The following is a 26,573-nucleotide window of genomic DNA, read 5'->3' on the forward strand; positions in this document are numbered from 1 at the left end:
TAGCAATAGTTTGGCTGACCTGAAAAGCAATGGATTGTGGTTAGACACACAACTTGTGTCCTCCCTGACCCCAAATCGTGCTTGGCTTCAGTGGAACAGCCATTGGTGGTGGGGCAGGGAGGGATGCATTCTTGAGGGAAACATAATCGCCCTTCTCCGTACTGAAAACTCCTAGCAGTCTTCTCTTTTACATATGGCTTCCCAGCTAGGGGAAGGGAAAGATGAGGAAAGAGCAACGATGTAAAAAACCGCAAAATAGACCTCGCATCTCTTCCATCCCCTTCCTTACCCCAAAGGGGCTGTACATCAAGCAAGTAGGTAACCGGGCAAGGAGTAAGAAATCCACTGGAGGTGGCCTAAGGGCAATCTCCATATAGAGCAGGCTCCAGTCCCTTTCTCAAGATCTTATCTTGGAAAATCTCTTTAGTCCCCAAGAAGGCACTGCAGCATAGTGGGGCGGTATCGTGAACCAGCCCAGTCGCTCTACTGTGTTGCTATCACCAACTCTTCCAAAACGAGCCCCGCACACCAAGCTCTGTACCAGGGCAACCCCAACCGGCAAAAGCATGAATGTAACCTGTTCAGGAGGGATAGCGACACTAGGAGCTCAAGCCCTTTGAAACGGTGCAATTTCTTGATTTTTTTTTTTTTAATACAAGGGAGTGTTTCCAATTACAAGCCAAGATTTGTTCAGCACCAATTGCTAAGAGACAAAGAAAAGCATGTTAGATGGCACCGCTAGGTTGCGTTGATTATGTGAAAGACTAAACAGTAAGAAGGACAAGGACTTCCCCAGTCACCTTGTTCTCTTGTATTCAGGCTGGGTGGCTTAGCGTGCACTTTGAGCTTGGGACACTCAAATTGTGGTGGTTTTTGTTGGGGGCAGCTTTCTTGTTTCCCCATTCCCCTCTACCCCAGAAATCACTTACAGAAAAAAAGAGAAGAAAAATGGCAAGAAGACATTTAGAAAGCACACTCTCTACAGTAATATTATTAACCCTCTTGATGCCAAATGCAAACCAACGACGCTTCGTTTCCAACCCGATGCTCTAGGGTTTAGAGAGTAAACTCGGAGACGAGCATCTGTCCACTTTCTTTTTTACACACAAGCCCCAGTGTCCATCTGTCCACCTGTCGTACCCACTTCGGATGTTGCACATGCTTTTGTCGTGGTTCTTGCAGGATGAAGCATTTGAGGGATTTGCTTTAAATGGATGTTCTGGGAACTTGAGGATTTTTTTTTTAAATCTTAAAAGGACAAATAAGAGGGAGGGGGAGCGAACGCAGTTAGTCAAAAAGGCATTTCAGTAAGAGCCCCGCTTCTGGTGCCCATGTTGCACCTACATGTAAGCCCCCTATAGGATAAGAAGTAAGGGAGGGTGAGTTTACAGCTCTTCCTGAGCACTCCTTTGCCTTCCATCTACCATGTGGCTTCTCGTTTGGAGTGCTCCATCCATCCTCCTGCCCAGACGCACTTAAAGGGCCGACCTTACTTTTCATGTCCCACTCCTGCTACTTCCCAGTGTTTTGCACAAAGGCCAGTGCAAGGCATGAGGGCTGCCGACTGCAGAATGGATCTGGATGGGCTAATAACCTTGGGGATGCCTTTTTCTCCTTCAGTTTGTTCCCTCTATGGGCTTCACATACACGTCCTCCCTTCTTCCCCATAGTCAATAACTACATCGGCTTCTTTCTAGAACGATCCTGCTCTGGGGCAGGGATGGAGTGCCTAGCACTCTTAGTCTCAAAATTTAAAAAAAGACAGCTTAAGACTTTCTGTACAACTGTGGACTTTCTGTTTTGGATTTCTCTTGCGGGAAAGCCCTACAGAATTTTAATAACAAATGATCACCTTTCTATTGGTCTCTTGAGTCATCCTATGGAGTTTAATAGAAAATTATATCCCTATAGAATTCTGTAGGATAGTTTGAAACTCCTATATTAAGCTTATCATTTTCTATTCAATGTGATAAGTTTTTGAGTCTGTGGAACCCTGTTAAATTTCCATAGACCCCTATTGGTTTAATTCCCTGTTAAACCAGTGGGATTTTCTTTAGAACGCCAAGTGATCTTCTGTTGTGTAGGGTCTTTTCTATTTCCTTTTAAAAAAAATAAAATAAAACAACTTGCCTATCATTAAAAATGACTTTAACCCTTGAAGAGACCATTCAACCTCGTTTCCATTTCTTGAATGTCGAGTATTACAATGTATAACACACATTAGGGTGCTCTTTGGTGCTGTTTAAATGGTAGCCAGTGGAACTGACTTTTTTAATAATAGTAATAAAAGAAACATTAGTCCCACTGGTTCCTTAATGTTCATTGTTGTGGTTTTCTTTCTTTTTTAATAACGGTTAGTGATCTGAACTGTGATATTGGTTACTGACATGTGCACGTCAAACTTAGTCGCTCTGTCTGTATAACGACAGTGCCGGCGGCTACTGCAAGTTGGAGTGGCTGTGTAATAATTTAACAATAGTTTGACTTTGTTTTCATTGTGTTTTTTAAATTGCACAGATGCACACAGCAAAAATATTCGACCTGAGCCCGAATGGCAACTAGAGGGTTAATTTTTAACTTCAGGTATGTTATTCAAGAGAATAAAATTTAAAAAAAAAAAAAAAGAGAAACAGAACACTATTTTTTCAGTAAGCTTTTTTTTTCTGTAAACGATTTAGAAATAAATCCAAGACATGATGGTGCTGTACCAAAGCCTTATACAAAACTTAATTCTGCGCTCTATATAATCTCTCTATAGCTGTATTGTTGCTCTCAGCCTCTGTTTTTGTGAAGGTCAGTAAAATACCAGCAGGGGGCAGTAAGGACTGGGACGTGGTCCTGGAAGTTTAGCCCGCGATGGTGCTTTGTCACTTGGGAGCCCAGGGCAGGAGTCCTCATTTCTACTGGGGGAGGACATTGGTTAAATTTTGTTCAGTCCCTGACTTTGTAATGAGGGGAGGAAACAGAGATGCTTTCCCCAACTGGGTGCTAATCTCTTCTTGGCAGATAAACGTAACCTCCTGGGGGATAGGGACAACTCCTCTTTTTTGTTTTTCCTCTCCCCTCCTTGACTGCCTCCCGGGAAGCTGACTATGCAGAGAACCCCCAGGAAGCTGAGTGTTTCCCTTTGAGTCTTTGGGGCCCAATTCATTTCTCTCTCACTGATGCACCGTGCTTTTGCCGTCTGTGGATATGCCCAGGTGTTACGGAGAAGGGAATTTGGCACTAGTGGGAATGCAACCTGCCGATACTGAGAAATCTTCCAACTCAGCCATTCTGGCACTATACCTCATTTGGCCAAAGCAAACACAGACCTTCCCTGGTTCTCTCGGTCAGTGTCTAGCACCCCCCCCCCACTCGCCCCAAACACTTTCTTTCCCTATCCCAAATGAAGAGCTAACCTGCTTGGCATTCACTGGAGGCAACTCCTAGCTGCTTCTAGTTTTGTGGCTCTAAGCAATAAACCCACTCTGTCTGCCAAGGATGTTGGCCCCTTAGGCACCTGGACTACTGCCAATTTAAAAACCTTGTCTAATAAACATTGGAGGAGAATTAATTTGAAGCCCTGCCTTAATGTGACTGGCTTGTCCCCAGACCTTCACTTGCTGGTATTTTAAGGACTGCTGAGTACTAAACGACTCATCACCAGTAACATTGCATGTCCATAGATTGGTTTTTTTTTTTTTAAATATACCCAGTTAAGAAATTATGGCAGTGTTGCAATGTTAAGTAAAACTAGCCATTCTGTAGGAGAATGATGGGTTTTGGAATTGATAAAGTTTAACATTTAATTGCTCCTCATGTAACATTACTTTGCTTCAGAAATGTTTTGTATTTTGATATAAATAAATATTTGCTTAAAAAATTGCTGGCATGTGGCATTTATTCGTTTTTAGTTTCTTGGTGTTTTGGTTATAACTCCCAGCCCTGGGGTGAAAGCCCTTCAGATCTCTAGTGACATCTCCTCAGTCAGTGTTCCAGCTGATGAGACTTTGGGAATATTCCATCACTGTCCTGTAGGTAATGTTGAGTGAAACTTCCCTGGTTCATGTGTTGTTGCTACCATTGGGGTGAGTGACTGGAGAATTCTGATTTGGCAGCATCTTACAGTCACGTTACCCTAATGCGGCGAAAGTGTAAATGATGACAGGGCTCAAGAGAAGAAACTGAACTGAAGTTCTGGGCCCGCCTACAAAGCACTTCCCCTCCTGCTCCTTTGCTCCCGCTACCTCTCCACAGCCTTAGAGAGAAGGTTCTTGGTGTCCCCGGTGTTCTCATAGCTGAGACACTGCTGGCTAATACCAAGTGCTGCCAGATCAGTCATGACCTTTCAGAGGAGCCCTGGGAAGCCTATGGGAATGGACACCCGGACCTGAACTAAACCATTGGCTCCAACCTTCCTTTTCTTGGAATCCCCCTTTTGATAGACTGGTGGGCATCTCCTCAGGTCATGCCCTGGCACAGTTACTGTGTCCCCATGTCTTTTTTTGCCATCAACCACACAATTGTTAGCTCTAATGAGTTAATGGCAGCTTGACACCTAACAGAGGGTTTTTTTTTGTTCTTGTTCCAAATATGAGCAACATTTTGAAAACCCCAACATTTTGAGCAGAGTTGAGCAATTTTTCCCATACAAGTACTTCTCCATCTAGGCATGTCAGAAAAGGGCTTGTGTGGTGTTTTATTGCTCACAGAGTTTAGGGAGCAAGGCCCTGTACCAAACAGCAATTTAGCAGCTTTCAACCTGGAAGATCCTTATGTTCTTTCCAAAACCTGTACTGGGAACCACTTTGCCCATTGCTGAAATGCAGATGCCTCTAGTGTGGGATACGACAGCTGTTTTCACAACGACGTGACACAGAATGTGAAGAATCCCATAAAAGCTGCTGCAAGGATTTACGGGGGTAGATGGCAATACTTAATACCTAGCTAGCTAGAAACTGGAATGTCCTCAGGGGAATGGAGTTAATGCCTCATCTTTTATGAACAGTACCATGGGATCTTTACTGGTCAGTGCCTCCATTTTATGTATCTTGTGGAAAAGATGGCACCTCCAGTAGCACAGTGCCTCTGACCAACATGCTGGGGCGTTGGCTCGATGATGAGCCACTGAAAAGGAGATCACCACACCTTCCTGCAGCACTTGGGGGTTCCTTGGTACCCTCCACTAGGAGTAAAAGATCTTTCAGTAAACACACTTGCCTCCAAAAAGCATTGGATGGCCCCAGGGCTCTGGCCTGGGATTTGTAAGACCTGAGTTAAATTCCCAGCTCCGCAACGAACATCATGTGTGACCCCGGGCAATCACCTTGTGCCTCAGTTTTCCCATCTGTGAAATGGGGAGAGCACTTCCCTCCTTGACAGGGGCTGGGAGGGTAGAGCCCAGGGACTGAAAGGAGTTAGGTGACCTAATGCCACTGACATTGTTAGGAACCTAACGCCTCCCTTAGGTGCTTTTGAAAACCGGCACAGTGCTCCAGCACCCCTGGTGAGGAGGGCCTACATACCACAGAGGGGAGGAGCCCAGTACCTTCCAAGGAAGGGCTAGAGGCTTCAGAAGGGGGAAACACAGGAGCCTCCGCCTTGCCTCTTTTGTGAGTGGGGGGAACAGCACAGCGAGGCACTCAGCTGCTACTGCCACCTACCATTGTTACAGCATCAGCAGTTGCTGTGCCACGGAGCCTGGTGATGCAACAATGCTGCCCCTCAGCCAGGAGTCTTACTGCAGAGGCCAGTTCCTGCGGAAGAGGGGAACTGAGGCTGAGGGAGGACTCTCCTCCCAGGGGAGAGGATCCCCCTAGGATGATTATTTCCACGTGGGGCGTGTACATCTTGATGTGTAAATCCATTGGCCGAAGGTTCCCACCCAGCAGGGCTCCGGTAAGAGGGTGATGGGGTTATTCTCTGCCTTAGCTGTGAGCTCCCCATCGGGGGGAATGCACAGGGTTCACGCCAGCCTCACCCTGTCTGATTCCTTGCAGGACGTTAAAGTCGTGGAGACAGAGATGCTGTCCGTGCTAGAGCACTGGCTGAGGAAGGTGAGGATGAGAGCCAGAGAGTAGAAGCATGCCTGAGTTAGAGTGAGATCCTAGCCAATAAGATGCCAGCAAGGACGGTAACCAGGGAGTGGGGTACTGTGTTAGCACCCAGATGGCAAATGGGGGCACTAAGCCCTGATTAAATAAATTCAGTGCCTGGACTCTGAATCGGGAAGGGGTTTAATACTTAGGTACCTTGCTAAGCCTAGAGGTGGGGTAGGGGGCAGGATCAGATCCTGGATCTGATGCATCAATACATTGCTACTAAGTGGGGGGACCCTGGATTTTAATGCTTGGTTACCTGGATGCTAACTAGGAGGGAACCACATTGAATGCCCAGTTGTCTGGATGGGTACAGACTAAGTACTTGGATGATAACCAGGATGGAGGGGAGAAATGTGGTTTTCATGCCCATCTGACTCAACGCCGGGGTTGTAACCACCCTTGTTATGAAAAAGAAAATCTTGGTGACGAGACTGTCCCCCCAACACAGTGGAAGGGCTTGCATTTTTGATCCTCAGCTGTTAAATGGTATTCTGGGGACTTTGGTTCAACCCTGCTTGGAGGGTACTTCGAAGCCAAAGGCTCTGAAATCATTACTTTGCCTAAACAGACACTACGGTGGATCTTCATATTTGATACGCGCCCAGCTAGGAGATGACATTCTAGCCTTCTAAGAGGACTGGTTTGGCAGGTTCCACTTTTCCACCCTTCTGTGTTCTGAAGATGAGATGGTACCTGCCAGGAAGCAAGGGGCCCGAGTGTTTTCCCTACATGGATAGTTGTTTTGTTATTAGCCCTCAGTTATCAAGAAGTATCAAGTAAAACCCCAAGTGCCTAAGAGCCATTGAGGTCTGATACCTGCACAGTTCATTCTAGTCACGGCTCTCCCTCAGGAGTTGCAGGCGAAGCTGGCGAGGAAAGATATTGTTGTTTTGCTTCCCTTTCAGATTGAGGAAGAAGCTTCCAAGATCTTTAAGCAGAAAGTGGAAAACAAGGCGGAAACCAAAGTGACCCCTTCTGCTGGCCAAGGTTCAGGAATGACAAAGTCGCAGGTATTGCCTTGGGACAGTGTTCAGGGGGCAGTGTGTGGAATGAGAGGTGGATGCGTCCTGTGACAGGAGAAGGTGGAAGAAGCAGAGTCTGAGTGGCATATGCCTAGTGTTAAGACGCTTCCCTCATGTGGTGCTATGGGTTGCATGGGCCAGCGTGTCCAGTGGGGTTACACCAGGGAGGTGTTAGGTGCTCCAACACCTTAACAGTGGGTGAGGTCTGAGAACGTCAACAGAATAGGAAACGATACTCTGTTTTCCTTCTGCTGTTGATACCAAGCTTGGCTTTGCCAGTGAAACCATAGTAGTAATAGATGGCTGGACGGTCTGTCATCCCCTGGAACCGGGTTTAAAGCATTCCTTGTGTATGTACACCAAACTCCTTGGGCAGCTGGGCCAGGTTCCCAACGGCTCATCACGCACATTCAGGGCCACGTTTTCAAGAGTTGTTTTTTCCTCCCCTTTTGGCATCCTCCAAACAAGAGTCACATTTTCAAAGTGCTCAGCAGCCAGCTCCTTCCGGCATGCCACTTATGTGCTGAGCTCTCTTGAAAATCTGGCCCTTGCTGGTTAGAATGGAGTCCTTCTCTACAGAGGAAAAACTTCCCAGGCAGTAATTCCCATCTTCGTTTTGGTTTGGCTCACGGTTCCCTTCTCCCTCTGCAGTTTAAAGGGCTAATCAAATATCAGCTACAAAAGTGCAAGGTGACGTGATATGTGAGGAATGCTTATCCTCCTGTGTAGACAGCATTATATACAGATAGGTAATTGCGTTATGGTTTTCCTCATCTTCCTCTGAAGCATCAATAGACCTCTGCCAGAAGCAAGATTTAGTGACTGGTCCAATGTGCATTGAAATCAACTGAAAGATTCCCGGTTGATGTCCATGGCTTTTTTTCCCCCCACCATGCACACCAGTGGTTCCCTGTGATGCATAATGATGCCAGGATACAGCCTTGCTTCAGCAGTGGTTTGATCCAGTAGGGCAAATCCTGCTCTCCCACTATGTTCCACATGAACTTGAAAAGCAACCTTTCCACATAACTGAAATGTCACTGCATTGCATTCAGGGGTAATAGGCATTTCTCAGCTGCATTTGGCATTAGCCACTGTGACCTCGTTAATGCTGATATAAAGTAGATAGTAAAGGGCTTCTTTTTTTCCTGGTTAAGACTCTGAGCTGCGTTTCATCCTATGTCCCTTCATGCCAAGATTTGCTGCTGTGGATAATATCTGCTCTCGCCTGTTTTTCCTAGTCCGTTCAAGTCTCTAGCACGAAATTGCCAGTGCCGTCATCTAGCCGCGGTCTTCTGGAGGAGAGGACAAAGATCCAATTCATAAGATGGAGGTAGAGTCCTTTGTAGCTATCCTCTAGGAAGAGGCAAAGGGTCTGATTCTGCAAGGTACTGAGCTGGAGTATAAAAGGGGAAGCCCTACTGAATTGAGAGGAGGAGGAAAAGAGAAGGCAGTGAGCGTCAGTGGGAGCCAGGATGCTCAGGACTGGACCAAAAGACCAGAACTTCGGCTGGCGTACATCACTGCAGTGAACTCAATGGAGCTGTGCTGATTTATGCCAACTGAGGATCTGGCTGAAAGTAGGCAGTGTTTGGTCGTGGAGTGTGTGTGTGTGTGTGTATATATATATATATATATATATATATATATATATATATATATATATATATATATATATATATATATATATATAATCACACACTTTACAGCATCATGCTTACATGTCAGCAATTTTGATCTCTTGGGTTCTACTAGAACTAATGAGGAGCACTTTTATCTTGGAGGATACAGACCTACCGTTGGGTATACTGGGATAACACAAAGATTGGGGACCTGCGCAGAGCTGGGCTTGGGTGGCAGGCTGGATGTTTTTTATTGGTGACCAGGCCAGCATCATAAAACCAACTGAATGGACTTGTGTGGTTCTTGCAGTCAGACCCGGGTCTATCGAGTATCGAGTGACATGAGGAACGAAGCCATGCAGGAGAGGCTGGAACAAGTGCGAAACAGGTGAGATCCTCTTGGCAGGGTCCTTTAAACACCTGCCAGCCCATACTCAAGTCATGCCCAAAAGGCACCAGGTGCTGGCCCCCATCCACAGGAAGACACGGTCCCTGCCTCAAAGAGCTCATGGTCTCGGTGCTGAGCACTCTGGATTGTGTGCAGTGGGACTAGGCACGTGCTGGAGTGGGGCCAGTGTGCTGGAGCCCTAGGGTGGTGATGTCAGGATCCTGAGCAAAGGTAGGCAGGGCTAGTGGTAGGTGCTTGGAATCCCAGAACTGAAACGGGTCAGAGCCAGTATCGGGGTCAAGAGTCAAACTGAGGTTCGAGTCAAGACAAGGATCTGAGCTGGACACAGGCTGAGGGTCAATACCAGATAATGGGGTCAGGGTCCCAGGGGTCGCTCGGGAATCAGAGCCGAGCTCAGAAACAGAGAAGCAGGCCGTTCATGGAAGCTAGCTGTGTTGCCTGGACGCATCCTGGTTCCCCTCTTTGGCTTTGTCCCTATATAAGCCCATCAGGGACTGCTAAGACCACTCTTTCAGATCACTTGAGGTGGAACTTCCTGTAGTGTTGAACCTCTGCAGATTGTGGGTTGCCGGGAGTGGCCAGGTTACAGTTGCTGCTGCATGGCACTGTGGAGATGTTAGTTGCCTAGTAGCCCTGCAGGCCTGGGTTCAAGTTGTACTGATCCTTAAAAATATGGATGTGTAGCCAGATACTGAGTGGGACCCCAGTGAAAACTTTGCCAGGCCTCCATAATAGGGAGAGAATTCAGACATGCTTGCTGCTGTCCAGATTTGTCACCACTTGGAAATCCAACAAAAGTCCTCTAATCCAGGTGTTCTTCCAGAAGAAGAGAGCCCAAGTTCCTTGGCTATCCAGAGTCCTCATTGGCTAGAGAGATCAAGCCAATGGTCACCATGCTACTAGAGCTGTTCTAGCTGGAAATTAACCCCTTGTCTCCTTTTACATGACAGAAGAACAAGGGGACTTTCAATTAGTTGCAAGGTGGAAAATTCAACACAGATAAAAAGAGATTAGATGGTGGAACACACTGCCCCAGGATGCCATTGAGACAAAAGAATTAAATAGGGCCAAACATTTATCTGGCTAAAAAAAATATTCAGTGACGTTACAGTTGATGCAAAAAGAAAAGAATCTTGGAAGGGATAACTCCTTGCTTTAGGATTTAAACCAGACTCCAGTGATTTGGGGATGTAGCGAGGCCTTTGTGGGGGGCAGATTATCCCACATCAGCCTGTTGTAGGGCTCTTGCACCTTCCTCTGAGGCATCTAGTGCTGGCTACTTTTAGAGACAGGATTCTAGATTAGAGGGACCAGGGGTCTGATCCAGTCTGGCAGTGCACATCAAATTCTAGCTTCTACCTCTGCAGATTCAGCTGCAACATCTGCTTTCTCGATGCTTTTACCAGTTGGAGATTGAAACATAGATCCCTCTAAATGACATCTAGGTGCAGGAAACCCAATTCTGCAGTTAGGTAGCAGCATTTTTTGGGTTCTGGCCGGCGCTCAGATCCTGCAGTGATGGGCACCTGTGCAAAGCCATGAGATGGATGGATTGAAGTCCTCCCCAATGCATTGCAGGGTCCAACACCTCCCTATAACTTCTTGTTTATTCAGCGTGTCCCAGGTCATGCTTCAAGCAATGCAGAACAACAGGTCGAACACTGAGATCCGAGCCACGCTTTCAAGCTGAATATAGCAGGTAAGGTGTGTAGGCCGGGTAGAACATTGGAGATGAGTCTCAACTCATTCCTTGATTCAGTGCTCCTAGCTTCCTCAAACCTGCCACCTCCATAGACCTGACCCTACAGAGTCCTCTCTTCCTGAGGTTAGAAAGGAGCTTGTTCTCCATTTTAATCCAGCCCTGAGTTTCTTCCTATCACTTCTTCTTCACCAGCTGGCCTCCCCACAGCTAGCTCCTGGGCTGAAAGTAAACTTAGGCCCATGATGAAGGGCTAACATTTGTACTGAGACATGTAGGTCCAAATAAGTGAGCATCAGGATAACAAATAAAAGCGATTTCCCCAGAGCGAATGATGCCAAGATTCCCTCCTGGCCTCTATTGCCGGTGCTGCAGACCTGGGGCGAGAGAAGTTGTGACCTCATGGCGCACCTGGCCTAGGCATCCAGGGGCATCTGAAAGTTGGACCCTCGCTGGCCTTATCTCTCCTATGGGGAACCTCAGGGCACGTGGTCCCATGCCATCCTGGCTGGCCAGTTTGGGATAGTGTCAACTGTCACTGTAAGCCACCCAGGGGCTGAGAGGCTGAACTGAGAGTCAGCTGCTAGCCGTCAAAACCTGACAGTGGCCAGGGAAGCTGTCCCGGCCAAAAGCTGGTGGCCATGTCGGTCTGTGTGGGCAGGGCCTGGCTGGGCCTTGCACAGTACTTTGCCCTGTCTGGAAAGGCTGCTACGCAGGGGATAAGTGATGATTCTGTCCAGCTTTGCTTTCTGTTCTCCAGGGGCCCTGCCTGATGCCTGCTCACCAAGAATTCAGCAGGGGGAATTCCCATGGTTCTGGGGTCTCTGTCTATCTTGACCTCCAGAGTCAAGCGCTGGGTTCTGGCCTCGGTTCTGGTGGTACATAGGGGAGGGGAAGGAGCTGCCATGGCCCCAGGGCAAATCCCTCCCCTGCAGAGAGAAACAATAGATTCTGGAGTACACACCAGGGCTTGTCCAGCTTATGCTGGAGGTTGTACTGTTCTCTGGAGCAGGGAGTGTCCAGGGGGGACACAGGTGGTTTTAAAGCCACCTTTGTTGTCGTCCTCCTCGGCTGCCCCTCCTGCGTGGTATCTCCCGAGGAGCCCAGCACGGAATCTAGCCCAAAGCCTGATCCCTTCGGTGAGATATTGTGCCCCGCCGTGGCCTGAGCCAAGCTGACTAGCTCACCAGCTCTGAAACTCAGGACCCTTTAAGGTGAGCTGAGCTGGGCAGCCACATGGGGAAAACAATCCTCGTCTTCCCTATGGGATAAGTGGGGGTTGTGAGAGACAGTTGCTGGAACTAGGGTGTGTGTGTGGTGGTGGTGGGGGGGGGCTGCAGCACCCCCTAGCTTGAAGTGGATTCCATCATAGGGTTTACAGTTTGGTTCAGTGGCTCTCAGCACCCCCCACTATACACATTGTTCCAGCACCCCCTGTTGTGAGAGGTCATTAGTGAGTGGGATACTGAGGTCAGCCAGGCTCCACTCTTGGAGAGGGTCCCTGGCTATGGAATGCGCTTTCCCCGGGCATCCAGCAGAAACTGATTCCTCTGACCTGTAGGGTACGGTGCCAGGTCCCACCTCCTGATGAAGTGTTCATTGGCCTGTAGATCATGGCAGACCCATGTACTAAGGCTAGGGAGGATTGTTTGCAATGCCTGGCAAGGAGCGGCTTCATTTGAAGCAGTGCTGTTGAATTTTTGCATGTACCCCCAGGCCACGGTGATGGGGGCATAAGACCCATTAAATAAGGGAAGTGCTTTGCGATCCTTGTTGAAAGGCGCTAATCCTATTTACCTCCTTAGGCTCCTGGATCATCTGATGCCGTAGCTCTTGCTCACCTCTCTCTTGCTTTTCTTTTGCAGCATTTTGTCCAGCCTGGGCCTCCTACTGCAGAGACAGGCTGCATTTGAATTTTTTCCTCCAACCATTTCAGAGCAAATCTGGCGAACGTATTAACTCCTGTTTCGTAAACCTGAGCTGGTCATAAAGACACTTGTTATGTAGAATGTGCCCTGGTCTGCTGCTGTTGCTTCTGTCTACCCGGCTCTCAGGTGAAGCGGTATTCGGGTGGGGAGTCTGTGAGGCTCTTGGCCTGCTTAGCAATGACAGTCCACAAGATGGGGATGTTTACTTGCAAGATGGCAGTGCAGCGAGATGGGGAGGTGGAACGAGAGAGAGAAGGGGGCGGGTGGACATAGGGGAGGAGAGGAGATGAGAGAAGCTGACAGACAATAAGGGAATATGCACATCTGTAAAAGACCAGAGGTTTCCCTCCTCTGCCACGTTCTGTCTTTCTTAGGGTGACCAGATAGCAAAGGTGAAAAATAGGACAGGGTGTGGGGTAATAGGCACCTATCTAAGACAAAGCCCCAAATATCGGGACTGTCCCTATAGAAGCGGGACACCTGGTCACCCTAGTCTGTCTGTGCCTCTCTCTCTTCTGTTTGTCTGGTACTCAGTGCCCCAGGTGCTTTCCACCTATGTAAGAAGGGACAGTCCCTGCCCCAGATGCTGACAGTTTAAGGCTGGACAGAAGTTAGGGAAAGAGGAACTCATGGTTCTTTATCAATGTCAGTGGGAAATGTTTTTTTGAGGGACTGAAGTGGGAAGGAGGGAGGGGCCTGGGAAATGAACTCCGAGAGGCTGTAACATGTATCGCAGCTGGGTGGAAATAGGAGGTGAGTTTCGGAGAAGATCTCCATCCCTCCAATTCCCCATGAACAGGCAATCACTGCAGTATCAAGACTGTCCTTGTGAGCTCTGATTTCCCATCTCTGAACCCCCATCCAGTATGTAGCCAATTGCACACAAGTTTCTCTTTTCCTAGGGTAAATCTGTCCTATGTTTCTCTATAGATTTTTGTGTCGTAGCCCTACCTGGAGATGGGTCCCTGAAGTGCTTGGGGCTGTACAAACACACAGGAGGATACAGCCCTGGCCCCAACGAGCTTACCAGTCAAACAAGAACAAGTAGATGAAAGTTCAGGGCATGATGCACAAGCCAGGTGCTCAGGGTCCCAGCAGGCCCATGGCCAGTTAGTTCTGGGTCTATATATTTTCCCCCTATGGGTTTGTTTATATTCCAGACGCTTTGACTGGAAGGAAGGAGGTTGGGAGTACTCAGGATTAAAATGGGGGAGTGGGATTGTTGGTCTAAGAGACAGCAGGGGTAAGGTGGAGATACTATTTCATAAGGGTTCTACTAAAAAAACTCTGGGGCTATTGCTGAATCCTGGATCAAATGGATGGTGTCTAGCTTGAAATGGCCAGGTGGAGGTGCTCTTGCCCCTGGAAGTGCAGCAAACAATCCTGGAGGTTTCCCTGCAGTCCTCCTTGCTCTGCGTACCATGTAGCTAGAGCAGTGCTGGCAGGACTGTGCAAAGGCCGGGCTGTAGAAAAGTCCCCTGATGCTCTTCATAATAATTATTATTCTTTTATTTGTGTCATTGTAACACCTAGGAGTCCCTTGAGCCAAGACGCCATGGCGCTAGGTGCTGTACCATGACAAAACAAAAAGACCGATTGCAAAGTAGAGACTGTATAAGACAAAAGGCACCAGTTGATATGGACTGATGGGCACGGAGACAATGAGGCCATATTGGTCAGCGTGATTAGCAAACCAGCAGTCCAATGTTGTTAATCATCAGCTGCCTTGTCCAGTAATTGCCTCCCCCACCGCCATAACCCTCATCTTCCCCCCCACCCCCCCACATCTCACTTCCTTCTCTGGGACCCTGAACCTGTTGATGAGTCCCTCTGCTTTCATCCCTCCCATCAGACCCCCGCAAGGCGCATAGCAAAACGCTTGGATTCACCTGCCGCCCATCCTTGCTCCCTCACTAGCTGCTCCTCTTGCTTGTTTGGCAACAACAATAAGCCCTGCACAAGGGAGAGGAAGAGGGCAAAGCCATTATTGTTATTACAAGCCCAGCTTCTCCAGGCCTCCGGCAGGAGTGAACTCATTAAGTGGCTCAAATGGAGCTTTGTTCCACGCATGATTGAGCCCCAGGGGGGAGCCAGTGCCCAGCTGCACCTGTTATAGGGGGCACTGATTCATGCTGGATTAAAGGGAAACGAATGACAAACGTGAGGTCATTCAGCCATGACCAAGGCATTAGTGTAGCTAAATGGTGCTGATGAAGCTAATCAAGGTGTTTGTTGGGTCATGGATTTTGCAGGGGCATGGGGCTGTCTGTGGCTGCGGCAGGAATGCTGAAGGGACCATGGTCTGAAAACTCACGCTCGGCATGGTTTACATGCTGGGCTGATGTGAAAGTCCTAAAGCAGGCCTGGGTCATCCCGCAGATGGGGCCGAGTTGCGGGCCTGAGGCTAGAAGTGGAACCAGGGAGGGAGGCTGGAATGCCTCCTCCGGGTGAGTACTCTCAGCCATCGCTTGGAAAGGCCAGTTGGTCACAGCTCAGGCACAGTGGGAGTTCCTAGGACAACTGACTTCTCTGTAGAGACCCTGACTGGCCGGCAGGTATTTTAGACCTTATATCAGGGCTCAGAATGTGCTTCTCCCTGGATGGAAGAGACCAAATGGTGAACGGCCCCAGATTGGGGAGCGAGGGTTTGGGCAGCAGGCTGAGCTGCGAGGGTAGCGCTAGCAGTTAGAAAACATGCCTTTGTGATAGACTCTAGGAGCCAACAAAACCAAGGTTAAGAGGTGACTTGATTGCAGTCTGTTGGTACCTACCTGGGGAACAAATACTTGACAATGGGTTAGTCTAGCAGAGAACCGTCAAACACAACCCAGTGGCCAAAAGTTGAAGCTAGACAAATTCAGACTGGAAGTAAGGCCTACATTTTTAACAGAGAGGGTAATTAAGTATTGGTGGTGAATTGTGGTCGGTTGTGGTTGGTTCTCCATCACTGGCAACTTGTAAATCAAGATGGAATTGTTTTTCTAAAAGCTCTAGGAATTATTTCAGGCAGTTCTCTGGCCTGTTACACAGAAGGACAGACACGATGGTCACAGTGGTCCCTTCTGGCTTGGGATCTATGAACTCTGAAGGTCCCCCTGTGACAGCAATGGTCATTTCCTGCAATGTTGTTGGGGAAACCTTATTGAATTACCTTTAAGTATGAGGTGCATTGTATTCAATGAGCGGTTTGTCATAGTATGGGCCAGGACTCTATGGAATCTCTTGAGAGACGGATGTGACAAATGTGAGACTTGGGAGTTCAGAGGACTATCCTGAGCAAAGGGCCAGACAAGAATGGCCTTTTGGAACAAAAAGTGTGAAGCAGTTTTCCTGGGGAATATCTAGGGGGAGGCTATGCAAAACTCCACCCTTTTAAAGCTACGTCCTGAAGAGTGGGCCGTTGTCTGCTTATTGCCTATTACATGAGGCCAAGATAAAAGGCCCACGTTGTATAAAGAAGGTGGTTTTGGTTCTGCATCTGAGACGGTTCTGAACTTGTAACCACAGGGGAAACCCAGCTTAGGATTTTGACTCCTGCCAGAGCTCATAGTTGGAGTCAGGAGGGATGATCTATGGAAAGCTTTTTAGCATGTTTATCGGTTCTGTTGTTGGTTTTTAATATGTTTTCTCTGTAATGCTTTCACCTTAAGAATAAATGTGCTTGCTTGGAAAGAGCTGTGTGGTGACTAGTAACTGTGGGCCATTACGCTGCTGGTAACCTCTGGAGAGAAAGCAGAGTGCAGCCGCTGGCTGTTTAAGCAGTCTGGCTTGCTGGGAATATCACAGGGTAGGCAGGGGAACTGTGCAGCCAGGAAAAACCCTGGTCAGAAGGGAGAGAGACTCAGGTCGTTACCCAGGAGAGGTGATGGCTGAGGAGTCAGGAGCCTAGAGCAGGGATACAGGTGCAGTTGCCTTGAACTGTGACACCCCCATTATGGTTATTTGGGGGGGGTATTGTCTTCAATCTCTTCCTTCCCCTCATCACCCTTCTGCTCTGCCTAAAATAGCACAGCCAGGTGAAGCCTTGCCCAAGTTACTTGGCGACAAACCCTGTCCTGCTCCAGTCGGGGCCACCCTTGCCTTGGACAGGGCTCGGGCACCCAAGCGTCTTTGAGCCCCAAGCCACACTAAGGGCTGAAAGTTGAGCCCCAAGGGCTTGTAGGGAGGCGTTTATCGGCTCTGTTGCTTCCTCCCGGGCGAAGCCGCCAGGCAGCTGAGAGGCTGCAGTGGTAGTTCAGCTGCGGCTTGGGTTGCTGTGCCTGGCACCGGAGGCTGAGGGCGGGAGGAGTGTTTCTAAGGGAAGCCCCCATTGCCTTCCCACAAGCAGACACCATAGCTCGAGGCGCAGTTGCAGCACATCAGTGAATTATTGATCGGTGTTAACGCTACAGCTCTGACAACACCATTACTAGCTTCGACTTCATGTTTAAATCATCACTCCAACGGCTCTGAAATACACCATCTTTTATTTAATATGTGCTCAACAGCTCTTTCTGAGCCTGTCACCTTCTTTATTCCCCATGCTACTGCTCGGGGCTGCGGGGAAGGTGGGCAGCCTAACCGAGTGCACCAGGGATGAGGCAAATGGAGGGAGCGGGGCTATGGGTGAGCAGATGGAGAATGCATGCCATAATGGGGTGGGCTAGGGCCTTAGGTTGGATGATGCAGTCAGGTGGAAGACGGGTACCAGGTTCTTGGGTGTGGGGTTTGGGTTGTGGATTTTGTTCTCGTATGAATGGCGTCGGGCAGCAGGTTTGGGACGTGGATAACAGTTGGCATTGATGGTCACCGGCCAGCAAAGGGACTTGGGGTTGGTAAGTGAGCCAAGGTGGTGCTGGCACTCAGGTAGGAGGGGGGTGGGGTACCAGATTTGGGGATATGCAGAGCAGCACAGGGTTCATGCTACTGGTGAAAAGTGAGATGGAGCTGTTTGCATCTTCGGGCTGTGGGAGAGGGCCGGGGCTGGAGAGAGACTTTGAAGAGAGAGAGCGGCCGGCCGTGGTGCGTTCTTATTTGTCAAGGCCAAGTCGTGGCTGCATGAAACTGGAGCCCAACATGAGATTGTGTGGCATTGAGCTGATTAACCAGCAGGTGGGAATACGCCAGGCAGAACAGATCTGTCACAGTCAGGAAAGGAGCTAAAATGGAGAGAGTGGCAAAATTGTTCAGCCTGTTTTCCATTACGTGGCAGGCTCCCAGTGTCAAGCCCCCGCATCCCTCAAAAACAATCCAGACAGCAACTGTTCTTTCAAAGTTTTGGTAACTTCCTTCAGGGGCAGACAGATGTGAGCAGGCCCTGAGCAATATGGCAGAAAGCAGCTTTGATTTCATGATGGGGGCTCTCTCTTCCGCACCTCCACCCCTCCTTCATTTATTTGGGGAGCAGGGGGAGGCTGAGAGCAGCTGCGGTTGCAGTTGTATATTTAACCCCTTTGCTGCTGACTGATAACAGACACGTCTTGGCGTTGCCGTCCCATGGAGCAGCATGGTGGGGTCTCTACATCCAGCCAACTTAGTCCTGCCAAGGAACTGGCTGCACCATGGTTTTTGTATCCCCTCCTCCAGGCCCACCCCAAAGCATCTGTAAAAGGTCTGGCGTGTCTAGGAGCTGGCCCGTGTGGAGCAGCCAGATGGCGCTGCTGCCCCAGTGCTGAAGGCTGCATGCTCTGACTGAGTTTTGGGCTGTTGGTACCAATCCTCAGGATTGCCACACGGTTAGCAGTGTCCCGCTAGTCTCTGCATGAGCAGCTCTGTGGCCGTGGGTGAGGTGCACTCCTGCTCTGGGCCCTGCACAAAGGAGCAGGAAAGGGAGGGTTTGCCACATCGAGGGGTGTGGGACACGTGCCCATGAATCCATGCATAGACTGGGTGGGTGGGGGCTCATGCACCATTGCACTTGCCAGCTAGTTGCTTTGTGTGTGTACGTTCTCCCTCCCCTGCCAGCTGACACTGACCCTTGAGCTGCATGGTCAGGGAAAGTAACCACAACCTCAATTCTGAGCTGCGTTGAGCCCCTCGACGGGCCTGGGTGCACAGGGACTGGAGAGCAGCAGATCTTACCTATGAGAGGGGGTGTTTTCCCCAGCTCGCCGGCCCTGCATGAGCCTCCCCCATGCAGGGACGTGCCTGGAGTCTGAGGGGCTGTGACCAGCGCACTTTGTGCTCTGGCCTTGCTCAGCTGCTGGATGGCCTCTTGCAACCTGTTGTAGCCCGAGGTGCGAGTCAGAGCAGCCCTGGGACTGCGTGAGCTCACGCTGGGAATTGAATTGTCTCCTGCCCCAGAACCCTGGAGGCCCACAGGCACCATTTTACGCTCTTGGCCTCCAGAGAGAGGCAGCTTCGAACTAGGGCACGTGGGTTGTATCCTCCCCCGACACATACAAGGGCCGGTCAACCCCTGTGCTTTGTGTGACCTTACATGTCCTTGTACCCCCCAGCTCCTTATTCATACGTGGCTGCAGCAGATGAGATCTGCAGCTGGAGGAGGCTGAGGCCTTAGCCACCTCTTCAAGGCAGCACTGCCCAGTGGCCAGGATCCAGGCGCCCCGGGTTCGATCCCCAGCTCTGTCACCGGCTCTGCATCCTGCTTTCCTCTGCTGGGAGACGAGGATAACTATGCCCACCTCCCAGGAGCAATGCAAGGCTTGTGCACCCAGAACCCTAGAGATGCAGAGGGCTCTGCTTCTCCCAGGCACATCCGCACGCTACCCCTTGCAGCCCGCAGAGAGCCGCGTTGTCTCTTTGCATTGGGAGTGGGCTTTGCCTTGCACCTTCTCTGCTAGCACAAAAAGGATCTTTCCCCACTTGCGTCACCGACAGCAACAGACTCAGGTATGCCAAGTGAAATTACAGTCCCTGCAACAGAGTGCCCCCTGCCTCCATCCCCAGCCAGGACCGTGGAGCCAGATAACCCCTCCCTTAATGCATGCAGCCCCCAGGGAGCAAGCTGTCAGCAGAATCGCTCTGTGCTCTGACTCCCAGAGAGAGGGAGAGAAGAAACTTTCATCTTTCACGTTCAGGATCAGATGTAAGATGAAAGGCGAGTGGGAAAGGCAAACGCACGCTCACTTGGTAAAACAGCAGCTGCGGAGGTTATGGCGTCCTCACTGGCTTATTTACTCCACTGAACTCCCCCCCTTAGCCCCAGCCCACCAGGGGCCTCCACCCTGCATATGGCACTTACCCCATCTCCCTGCATCCCTGACCCAACAGATGGCACTCCTCCATTTCCACCCTGCAGACGATGATCCCCCTTTCTCCCCACACCTGTCCCAGCACTCAGCCTTCCGCCCTAACCCGACTAGTACCCCTCCTGCCTCCATCAAGAGCCAGTCTAGTGCAGTGTCTCTTCTGAAGCAAGGCCCAGGCTGCCCACCCCCCACAGCTGGGTTACCACCTGGCCCATTCCTATAGTGATTGCCAGCTCTTGGATCATTCCTCAGGGATTGCTAGTGATCCTTATTACCCAGTACAAAAGGCCTTTTCGAGAGAGTGGGGGAAAGGAGAGAACACACAGCCGCTCTCGGCTGGTTCCTCTGGGCCAGCCTCTCTTCTCCCCCTCACCCACTGAGTCTTCTTCACCAGTCCTGTTACCAAAGCTGCAGCCCAGGAGTGAGGGGCAGGGGCAGAGCTGGGTGAAAGGCACAGGCAGCCGAGCAAGGGCTGTTGCCTTCAGGCCTTACGGGTGTCTGCAGGACTGGACTGAACTCGCAGGAGTTGCTCCACATCAGCAGAGCAGAGTGTGGGCCCAGGCCGGGAAACGTGCAAGGCGCTGCAGGTAAGATGTGACTGCTAGGGTGGGGCTTTCACATGTAGGAGAAACCCTTCTCCTCTCCTAATAGTTTCCACCCTAGAAACAGAACAATGCTTGCCTGGGCATAGGAGAACAGGGCCAAGGAAAGCAGACCGATAGCAAACTAGGAATCTTCCGCTGGGGATTCAGGGGCCACCCACCCATCAGTGGGCAGGCTGGTAGCATGTGCGGGTTAGTTCAAGACTGCAGCCAGCTGTGTGCGGCTGGGCGGGGGTCTCTCTGCCCCATGAAGGGATTCCAAGGTCATTTTCAAGCCTTGGCAACGTGCCCCTGTTGGGAAGGGCCTGGAGCAGCCTGTGCACGCTGGCCCTTTAGGAGGGGAGTGGGACAGCATCATGCACTATCAAGATGCATGAGTCAGGAACACACACCCAGGTGCCTGGGGCAGGACTGTGGAGTCCTGCGTCGGCTGCTGTTGATACGGTCTCTATGGCGTTTTTATCAGCGTCACCATCCAATATCCCCTGGCTGCTTTGTCTTTGCTTTGCATTTTATCAATATTACCGTCTGATCCTCTGGTCCCCTTGCGTGGGTTTATTAATATTGCCCTCTGATCTGTGGGTAGCAGCCGCTCTTTATATTCCAGCCCCATCCCTAGCTCCTCCAAGCCCAGATGCCATGTTTAATTAGATTTTCTCCTTCACTCCGGCAAACACAAACTGAACGCCCGGTATCTCTCTCATGTGCTAGAGTTAGGGCCTGCGTTCCCTGGTATTAATATTCCAGAACCATCGTGGGCCTGTGTTCATCTCAAGGCTAAAAAGTCCAGAGAGATCTCTCTCATCATGAGCTTCTCTTTGGATGAATAGTGGGGAACTGGCTTTTTAACCCCTTCCCTGTTTTTATACAGTATTATGACCCCTGGCATGATGCGAAAACACATGGAAATACAATGCCCACCACGGGGAGTCAGGGCGCCAGGGTCCAGGATGTGCGTACGTTCAAAGGATCAGAGATGGAGCACGTGACGCAGAATTCCTGGTTCTGTTCCCAGCTCGGGGAGCTCATGTGTCAGGGGATTAGAGCAGGGGATCTGGAAGTCTGGACTCCTAGGTGGGGGCTGGTCAAATAATCTCCACGTGCGCTGTTCAGCTAAGGATGCTGTTGAGTTGTGTGTATAATTTATTGAATGAATCATCTGTTTTGCCAGTAATTGAGCAGCTCTGCTCTTAGAATCCACCCTTGGCGGTGGGAGGGAGCGTGTCTGCAATACAGGATTGAGCGTCGGACCCCCTGGGCCCTATCGCTGGCTTGTTTGACCCTGAACGAGCCATTTAAGGACCTGCTCCTGACCCCCTCATGCAAGTAGTGCGGTTGTCTGCCAAGGGAGTGTTCGGGGGAGGTAGGCTTGTGGGGTCAAGCCCTGTAAACGCTCTGTGCCTCGCTTTGCTCTGCAGCTCTCCCGGGGGAAGCGAGGGGAATGGATTTTGGTGAACTCGCTGGGTGAAACGGGGTACAACTGGCAAGCGTCATTAACGAAGCGCGGGGGGGCCAGGTGTGGCGCTGGAAATCGGCGCCGGGAGCCTCCTGCTGCTCGTCGGGAGCTTTTCCAGATCAGAGGGAAGGAAGATTGTTTATGCAAAGTTGGTCAGCTTGTCCAGGCATGAAGGAAGCTAATGACTGTTCTCCATGTAGCTCAAATCTTTTGCCAATTTTAAAGATTAAAATTCTTCCCCACATGGTGCTGGAAATGTCTGGTGCTCTCTTCGACATGTCTATTTCCATCTCCGCCTCCCACCAGCTCCAGCAGGCTCTTGGGGCTTCCTGGGTGTCTCTGCCTTTCCCTTTCCCTGTGTTACTCGTGTTTCTCTCGTCCTAGGGAATCAAGCCATGGTTTGCAAAAGGGACTCATGATTTTGGCTGCCTCCATTTTTGGGGAGCCCAACTTGAGATGCCTTAAAGGGGACTGGCCTTCAAACAAACAAAAAAAAAAATGCTGAGCACCTGGCCTCTCAAGTTCAGGCCCCTTTGACTGTGTCTACACAGGACAGGATTAAACCCCCTGGGCTAAGAAGGTTATAGCCTTAGGCTCTCCTATTTTTAGGCCCTACTGTGGGCCCACCATTCCATATTGAAGTAACAGCTGAGCGATGGAGGCGGGGCCATCGGAACTCTTTTCTCATTAGATATTGCTTTGTACAAATAAATCCATCCGGGTTGTGAATTCAATTTATGGTGGTTGTGATTTTTGTCTTGGTGGGCTAAGTCAGCGTTGGTGGGCCCAAACTTTGTATGCAGTAGGCCTACAATGGACAATGTCGAAGAAAGGAGGATGGCAGAAATTGAAGGAGATAGAGAAGAGGTGACTAAAGCCAATTGATTTGGCTGTACCGAGTTATCACTGAATCCAGTGTGATGGAACATTTCCTAAAGGTTGAAACTGCATTACGGCTGTGTTTGTCACTAATCACCACTAACTGTAGTGGAGAACATGCCTTCTGTCTTCTAACAAGGGTCAAAAATATCCTCCGATCCACCATGACTCCCGAGCATCTCAGTGCTTTGTCCCTCTTGAGCACTGACAATGAAATCATTAGGTCTTTAAATTACAATGACATTATTCAAGACTTTGCCATAGCTAAAGCTAAGGTGGAGGGGCGGGGAATTGTTTGAAGAATTGAGTGAGTTTCGGATCCCAGACTCCAGCCTGAGTGGGAACGTCTACTCTGCTAATTTAGTCTTACCAGCCCGAGCCTGCCGACCCAGAGTCTGAGGGTTGGAGCTGTATCACAGTGTAGACATACTCTTTTTTAAGGTGTCTCAAGTTGGCCACTGAAAATTACTAGTCACTACTGCTCCCAGTTTTCATTTCTGTCTGAGCTCTTATGCTGCTCTGCTGGCATTTGCCTCTAGCTGGGAAGTTTGGGAGTGGGCTTTCCTGTCAGCCAGGTTACTGGTTACTGGCCATCTTGCTAGTAGTTCCCTCCCCTTCTAGCTCCCTGAAATAGCGGAAGGTGGGTGGGTAGCACCCAGCAGTGTCCTGGAAAGCCCATGGGTGGTTTTAGCAGCATTGTTTGCCGCTAGGGGTGAAGTGAAAACATATCCCCCCAAGTGTGTTCACCAGAATCTCCTTCACTGAGGTGAAAGGCTCTCTCGAATCAAAGCACCGAAAGGGGTTTTAATGGGAGACTGACAGCCCTTCCTAGGGAAGTGTTGCTTTACAGCAGGAAGGTAAATGTGCTTAAAATAGTCAGTTCTCTGAGCAGGAAGCCAGATTTCTGGTGGCATCTTCTGCCCAACCTCCATCACGGAGGCTGCTGTTTTCAAGGCTGATTAAAGGGTGCTCAGCTGGAGCCTGATTCTCCATAGGTGCAAAACACCCAACTCCATGGGCTGCAATTGGGTCCCTTGGCATCTAGTGCTGGATTCCCCAAAATGGAGGTACCCAAATCAGAGTCTGCTTCTGAAAATGTGCCTAGCCTGCCATCCCCATCACAACAGTCAGGCCTCTCGGGACAAATGTGTTCCTCTTTGGAGGGCCCATGCTCTGAGGACAAGAACGCTCCTAGGTTCCTGGCCACGCAGCTGTCTCCATCGCCATGAGGACCCCCCCTTGTGCCCTATCCCAGCCTCGCTGCTTTCCTCTCCCTCTCATCCCTGCCTACAGTACCACACTGAAAAGCCTGAAACTAGCTTCCCCCCTCCTGCCATTCCCTTCCTCCTCCAGCAGCACCAGGTACAGTGCTGGCCATGACTGGAGGCAGGATAATGGGGCAAAAGGACTGATAATGCCATAGGATCGGGGTTGGTCCTGTGCCTGGGATGATGGTCCTAGGACTCTGTCCCTCTGGTTTTGTGTCCTACTGCCTGTGCCTGGTGGGGTCATTCGAATGGGTTTTATGGCCAGTTGCTGCAGGGCCCTGTGTGAGCTGGGATGGCAGGTGGGTGGCCTGTTGCTGGTTCCAGAATTGTAGGTTCCTTTTCAATGGAGATGGAGCCATCTGGCATCATGAAACTTCCTCCACTCCCTGCCCAGTTCCTCCCCTCTCCTTGTACCCCCCGAAAGTGGGCTGTGGAGCAGCACGGGGCTGCTGATTGCAGTCCCTCCGGACCTGCTCTCCGTCTCTTCCGCTCCCCCAAGCTGCTCCCTGTCTGCAGGAGCAGCCGTTGGCACCCAGAGGGCACAGACTCTGCCTCCCTGGGGCTCTCCCCTGCATCATCACAAAGCAGTTGCCAGAGGAGCATATTTGTCTGAGTCAATAGAAACCTACTGAAGCTATTTGTCTGGGAGAAGCAGCCAGTCTGGGTAAGTGTTATGGTCAGGAGGAAGAGGCACAACGGGTGGAACGGAGCAAAGGCAGCGCCTGTGTTTGTACACAATGAAGACAGACAGCAGCTCCTGGGGAGAGATCCTGGCCCCCTGGGGAAGAAAGGGAGAAAGCCCCCGCTGCTCCCTTGGCAATGGGGTAGGGTAAAAGGAGGACCGGGCACCTGGTGCTCCAGTTCAGCATCCCTAGTGGTACTGAGCACTAACCTCAGGCTAAGAGAGAAGCCAGGACTCTGACTGAGGGGCTGGATCTTGCTCCTGCTGATTTCAAAAGGAGCAGGGGCTGACATTGACTGATCAGCAATGATGGGTGGCATTAAATGGGGTGCAAGGGAGTTCCTGTCTCCCCTGGATTTTCAGTGGAATCTGGGCCCCTCCCTGCTTTAAGCCCCTTTTGGAAATGCCAGGCTCTATTCCTCGAAGCCCAGCTGGTCCAGAGGGCCTTCAACCCCCCTGAAATGCAGGGAGTTAGGGTACCTTAGCAGCCTGCTGGATCAGACCCACAGCTTCCAAGGGAAGTGTGGAGAGCGGTCACGTTTAGCACTGTCACCATCCCCATTTTACAGAGGGGAAAACTGAGGCAGAGGGTCAGACGGGGAGTGAGTGACAGAGCCAGTAGCAGACCCTAGTTCTCTATTCTGTCCCAGCCCCGCAAGCTAGATCATGCTACTGCCCACTACATGCATCCGACGAAGTGGGTATTCACCCACGAAAGCTCATGCTCCAAAACGTCTGTTAGTCTATAAGGTACCACAAGACTCTTTGCTGCTTTTACAGATCCAGACTAACAGGGCTACCCCTCTGATTCCTGCTGCCCAGTAGCACTGGAGGGAGGGGGCGGTCACCACTGTGTGTGTGTCAGGGTGATGGGTGCAGCCGGAAGACAGCAGCAATAACACAACACCGGGTTTCCCTAAGGCACATGCCGGATGCCGCCTCCTAACCTGCAGTCTCTGCTTCCTGCAGCCTAACCTGCCTCTCTCGAGCCTCAGCAAGACCTGAAGAGCTTGTTTCAGGTCATTTTGCACAGCTGCTCCTGCTAGCTGCTGATTGTCACACCTAATAGCCTTTAAAAGAGCCCCAGCTGGGCCGGCAGAAGCCTAAGGGCCTTGCTCTCAGGGAGTAGTTCAATGCCCCACAGGGCCAGCAGTTCTCTGCAGCAGCAGGGGCTCTCTGGCATCCACAACAAGCCAAGAGGAGGGACTGACTGATTTGTTCCTGCCCAAAGAATTGCCCCTTGGTAGGACTAAATGGAAAAGGGGCCTGTGCTGCATTGGGACGAGCAGAAGGCAGCTGATTTGGGGATGAGAGGAGCAGAGAAGGAGGGGGTAAGTCTAATTCACCCATTGCTCCCTATAGCCATGCCCCAGGAGTCAGGAAAAGTTTCTGTCACAGGACAGTCTAGTATTAGCAGGGTCATTTGTATCATGGTACAGGGGTGCTGGACCAATGTGTCCAGTGGGGGTGCTGAGAGCCATTGAATCAAACTGTAAACCCTGCGTCTGATGGAAACCAAGCCAGGGGGTGCAGCAGCAGCACCCGTAGGTCCAGCACCCATGCCATGGTTGCATTTCGGGCCCACCATCAAGATGGGCACCATTGGCCTAGGCCCTGTAAGACCCAAAAGGGGGTGGACTCACAGACAAAGAGCAGGTTGACCCTGAAAAACACAGAGATGTGTTCTTAACATGGGTTTAAAACAGCAGCGAAGACACAGAAACTGGGTTTGT

At 50.4% G+C, this 26,573-nt stretch overlaps 2 protein-coding genes across 3 annotated transcripts in view; both read left to right on the plus strand.

Annotated features, from left to right (window-relative positions):
- Positions 1-5,673: 5,673 nt before the first annotated feature.
- Positions 5,674-12,848, plus strand: SPATA19 (spermatogenesis associated 19). The gene is made up of 7 exons (XM_039496799.1): positions 5,674-5,880; positions 5,982-6,038; positions 6,989-7,093; positions 8,347-8,438; positions 9,038-9,115; positions 10,751-10,835; positions 12,701-12,848. Exons 1-6 carry the CDS (start codon positions 5,689-5,691, stop codon positions 10,824-10,826), a joined length of 600 nt encoding a protein of 199 aa, XP_039352733.1. The 5' UTR covers positions 5,674-5,688; the 3' UTR covers positions 10,827-10,835; positions 12,701-12,848.
- A 13,132-nt stretch (positions 12,849-25,980) lies between these two features.
- Positions 25,981-26,573, plus strand: part of OPCML (opioid binding protein/cell adhesion molecule like) — an 854,468-nt gene continuing 853,875 nt past the window's right edge. Inside the window, exon 1 of one of the 2 annotated variants that reach the window (XM_039496207.1) lies at positions 25,981-26,171. The gene's annotated coding sequence lies outside the window, so the exon portion shown is untranslated. The remainder of the gene's footprint in view (positions 26,172-26,573) is intronic. The other variant, XM_039496208.1, reaches the window with a different exon arrangement.

This window comes from Mauremys reevesii, linkage group 12, assembly GCF_016161935.1.
Source record: "Mauremys reevesii isolate NIE-2019 linkage group 12, ASM1616193v1, whole genome shotgun sequence".
Taxonomy (NCBI): domain Eukaryota; kingdom Metazoa; phylum Chordata; order Testudines; family Geoemydidae; genus Mauremys; species Mauremys reevesii.

Bases quoted from the DNA above. Each gene is read 5' to 3' on its own strand.
- SPATA19 (XM_039496799.1), top strand. From the start codon at position 5,689: ATGCAACAATGCTGCCCCTCAGCCAGGAGTCTTACTGCAGAGGCCAGT. The intron at 7,094-8,346 runs GTATTGCCTTGG...TGTTTTTCCTAG, and splicing joins CAGGAATGACAAAGTCGCAG to TCCGTTCAAGTCTCTAGCAC. The intron at 8,439-9,037 runs GTAGAGTCCTTT...TGGTTCTTGCAG, and splicing joins ATCCAATTCATAAGATGGAG to TCAGACCCGGGTCTATCGAG.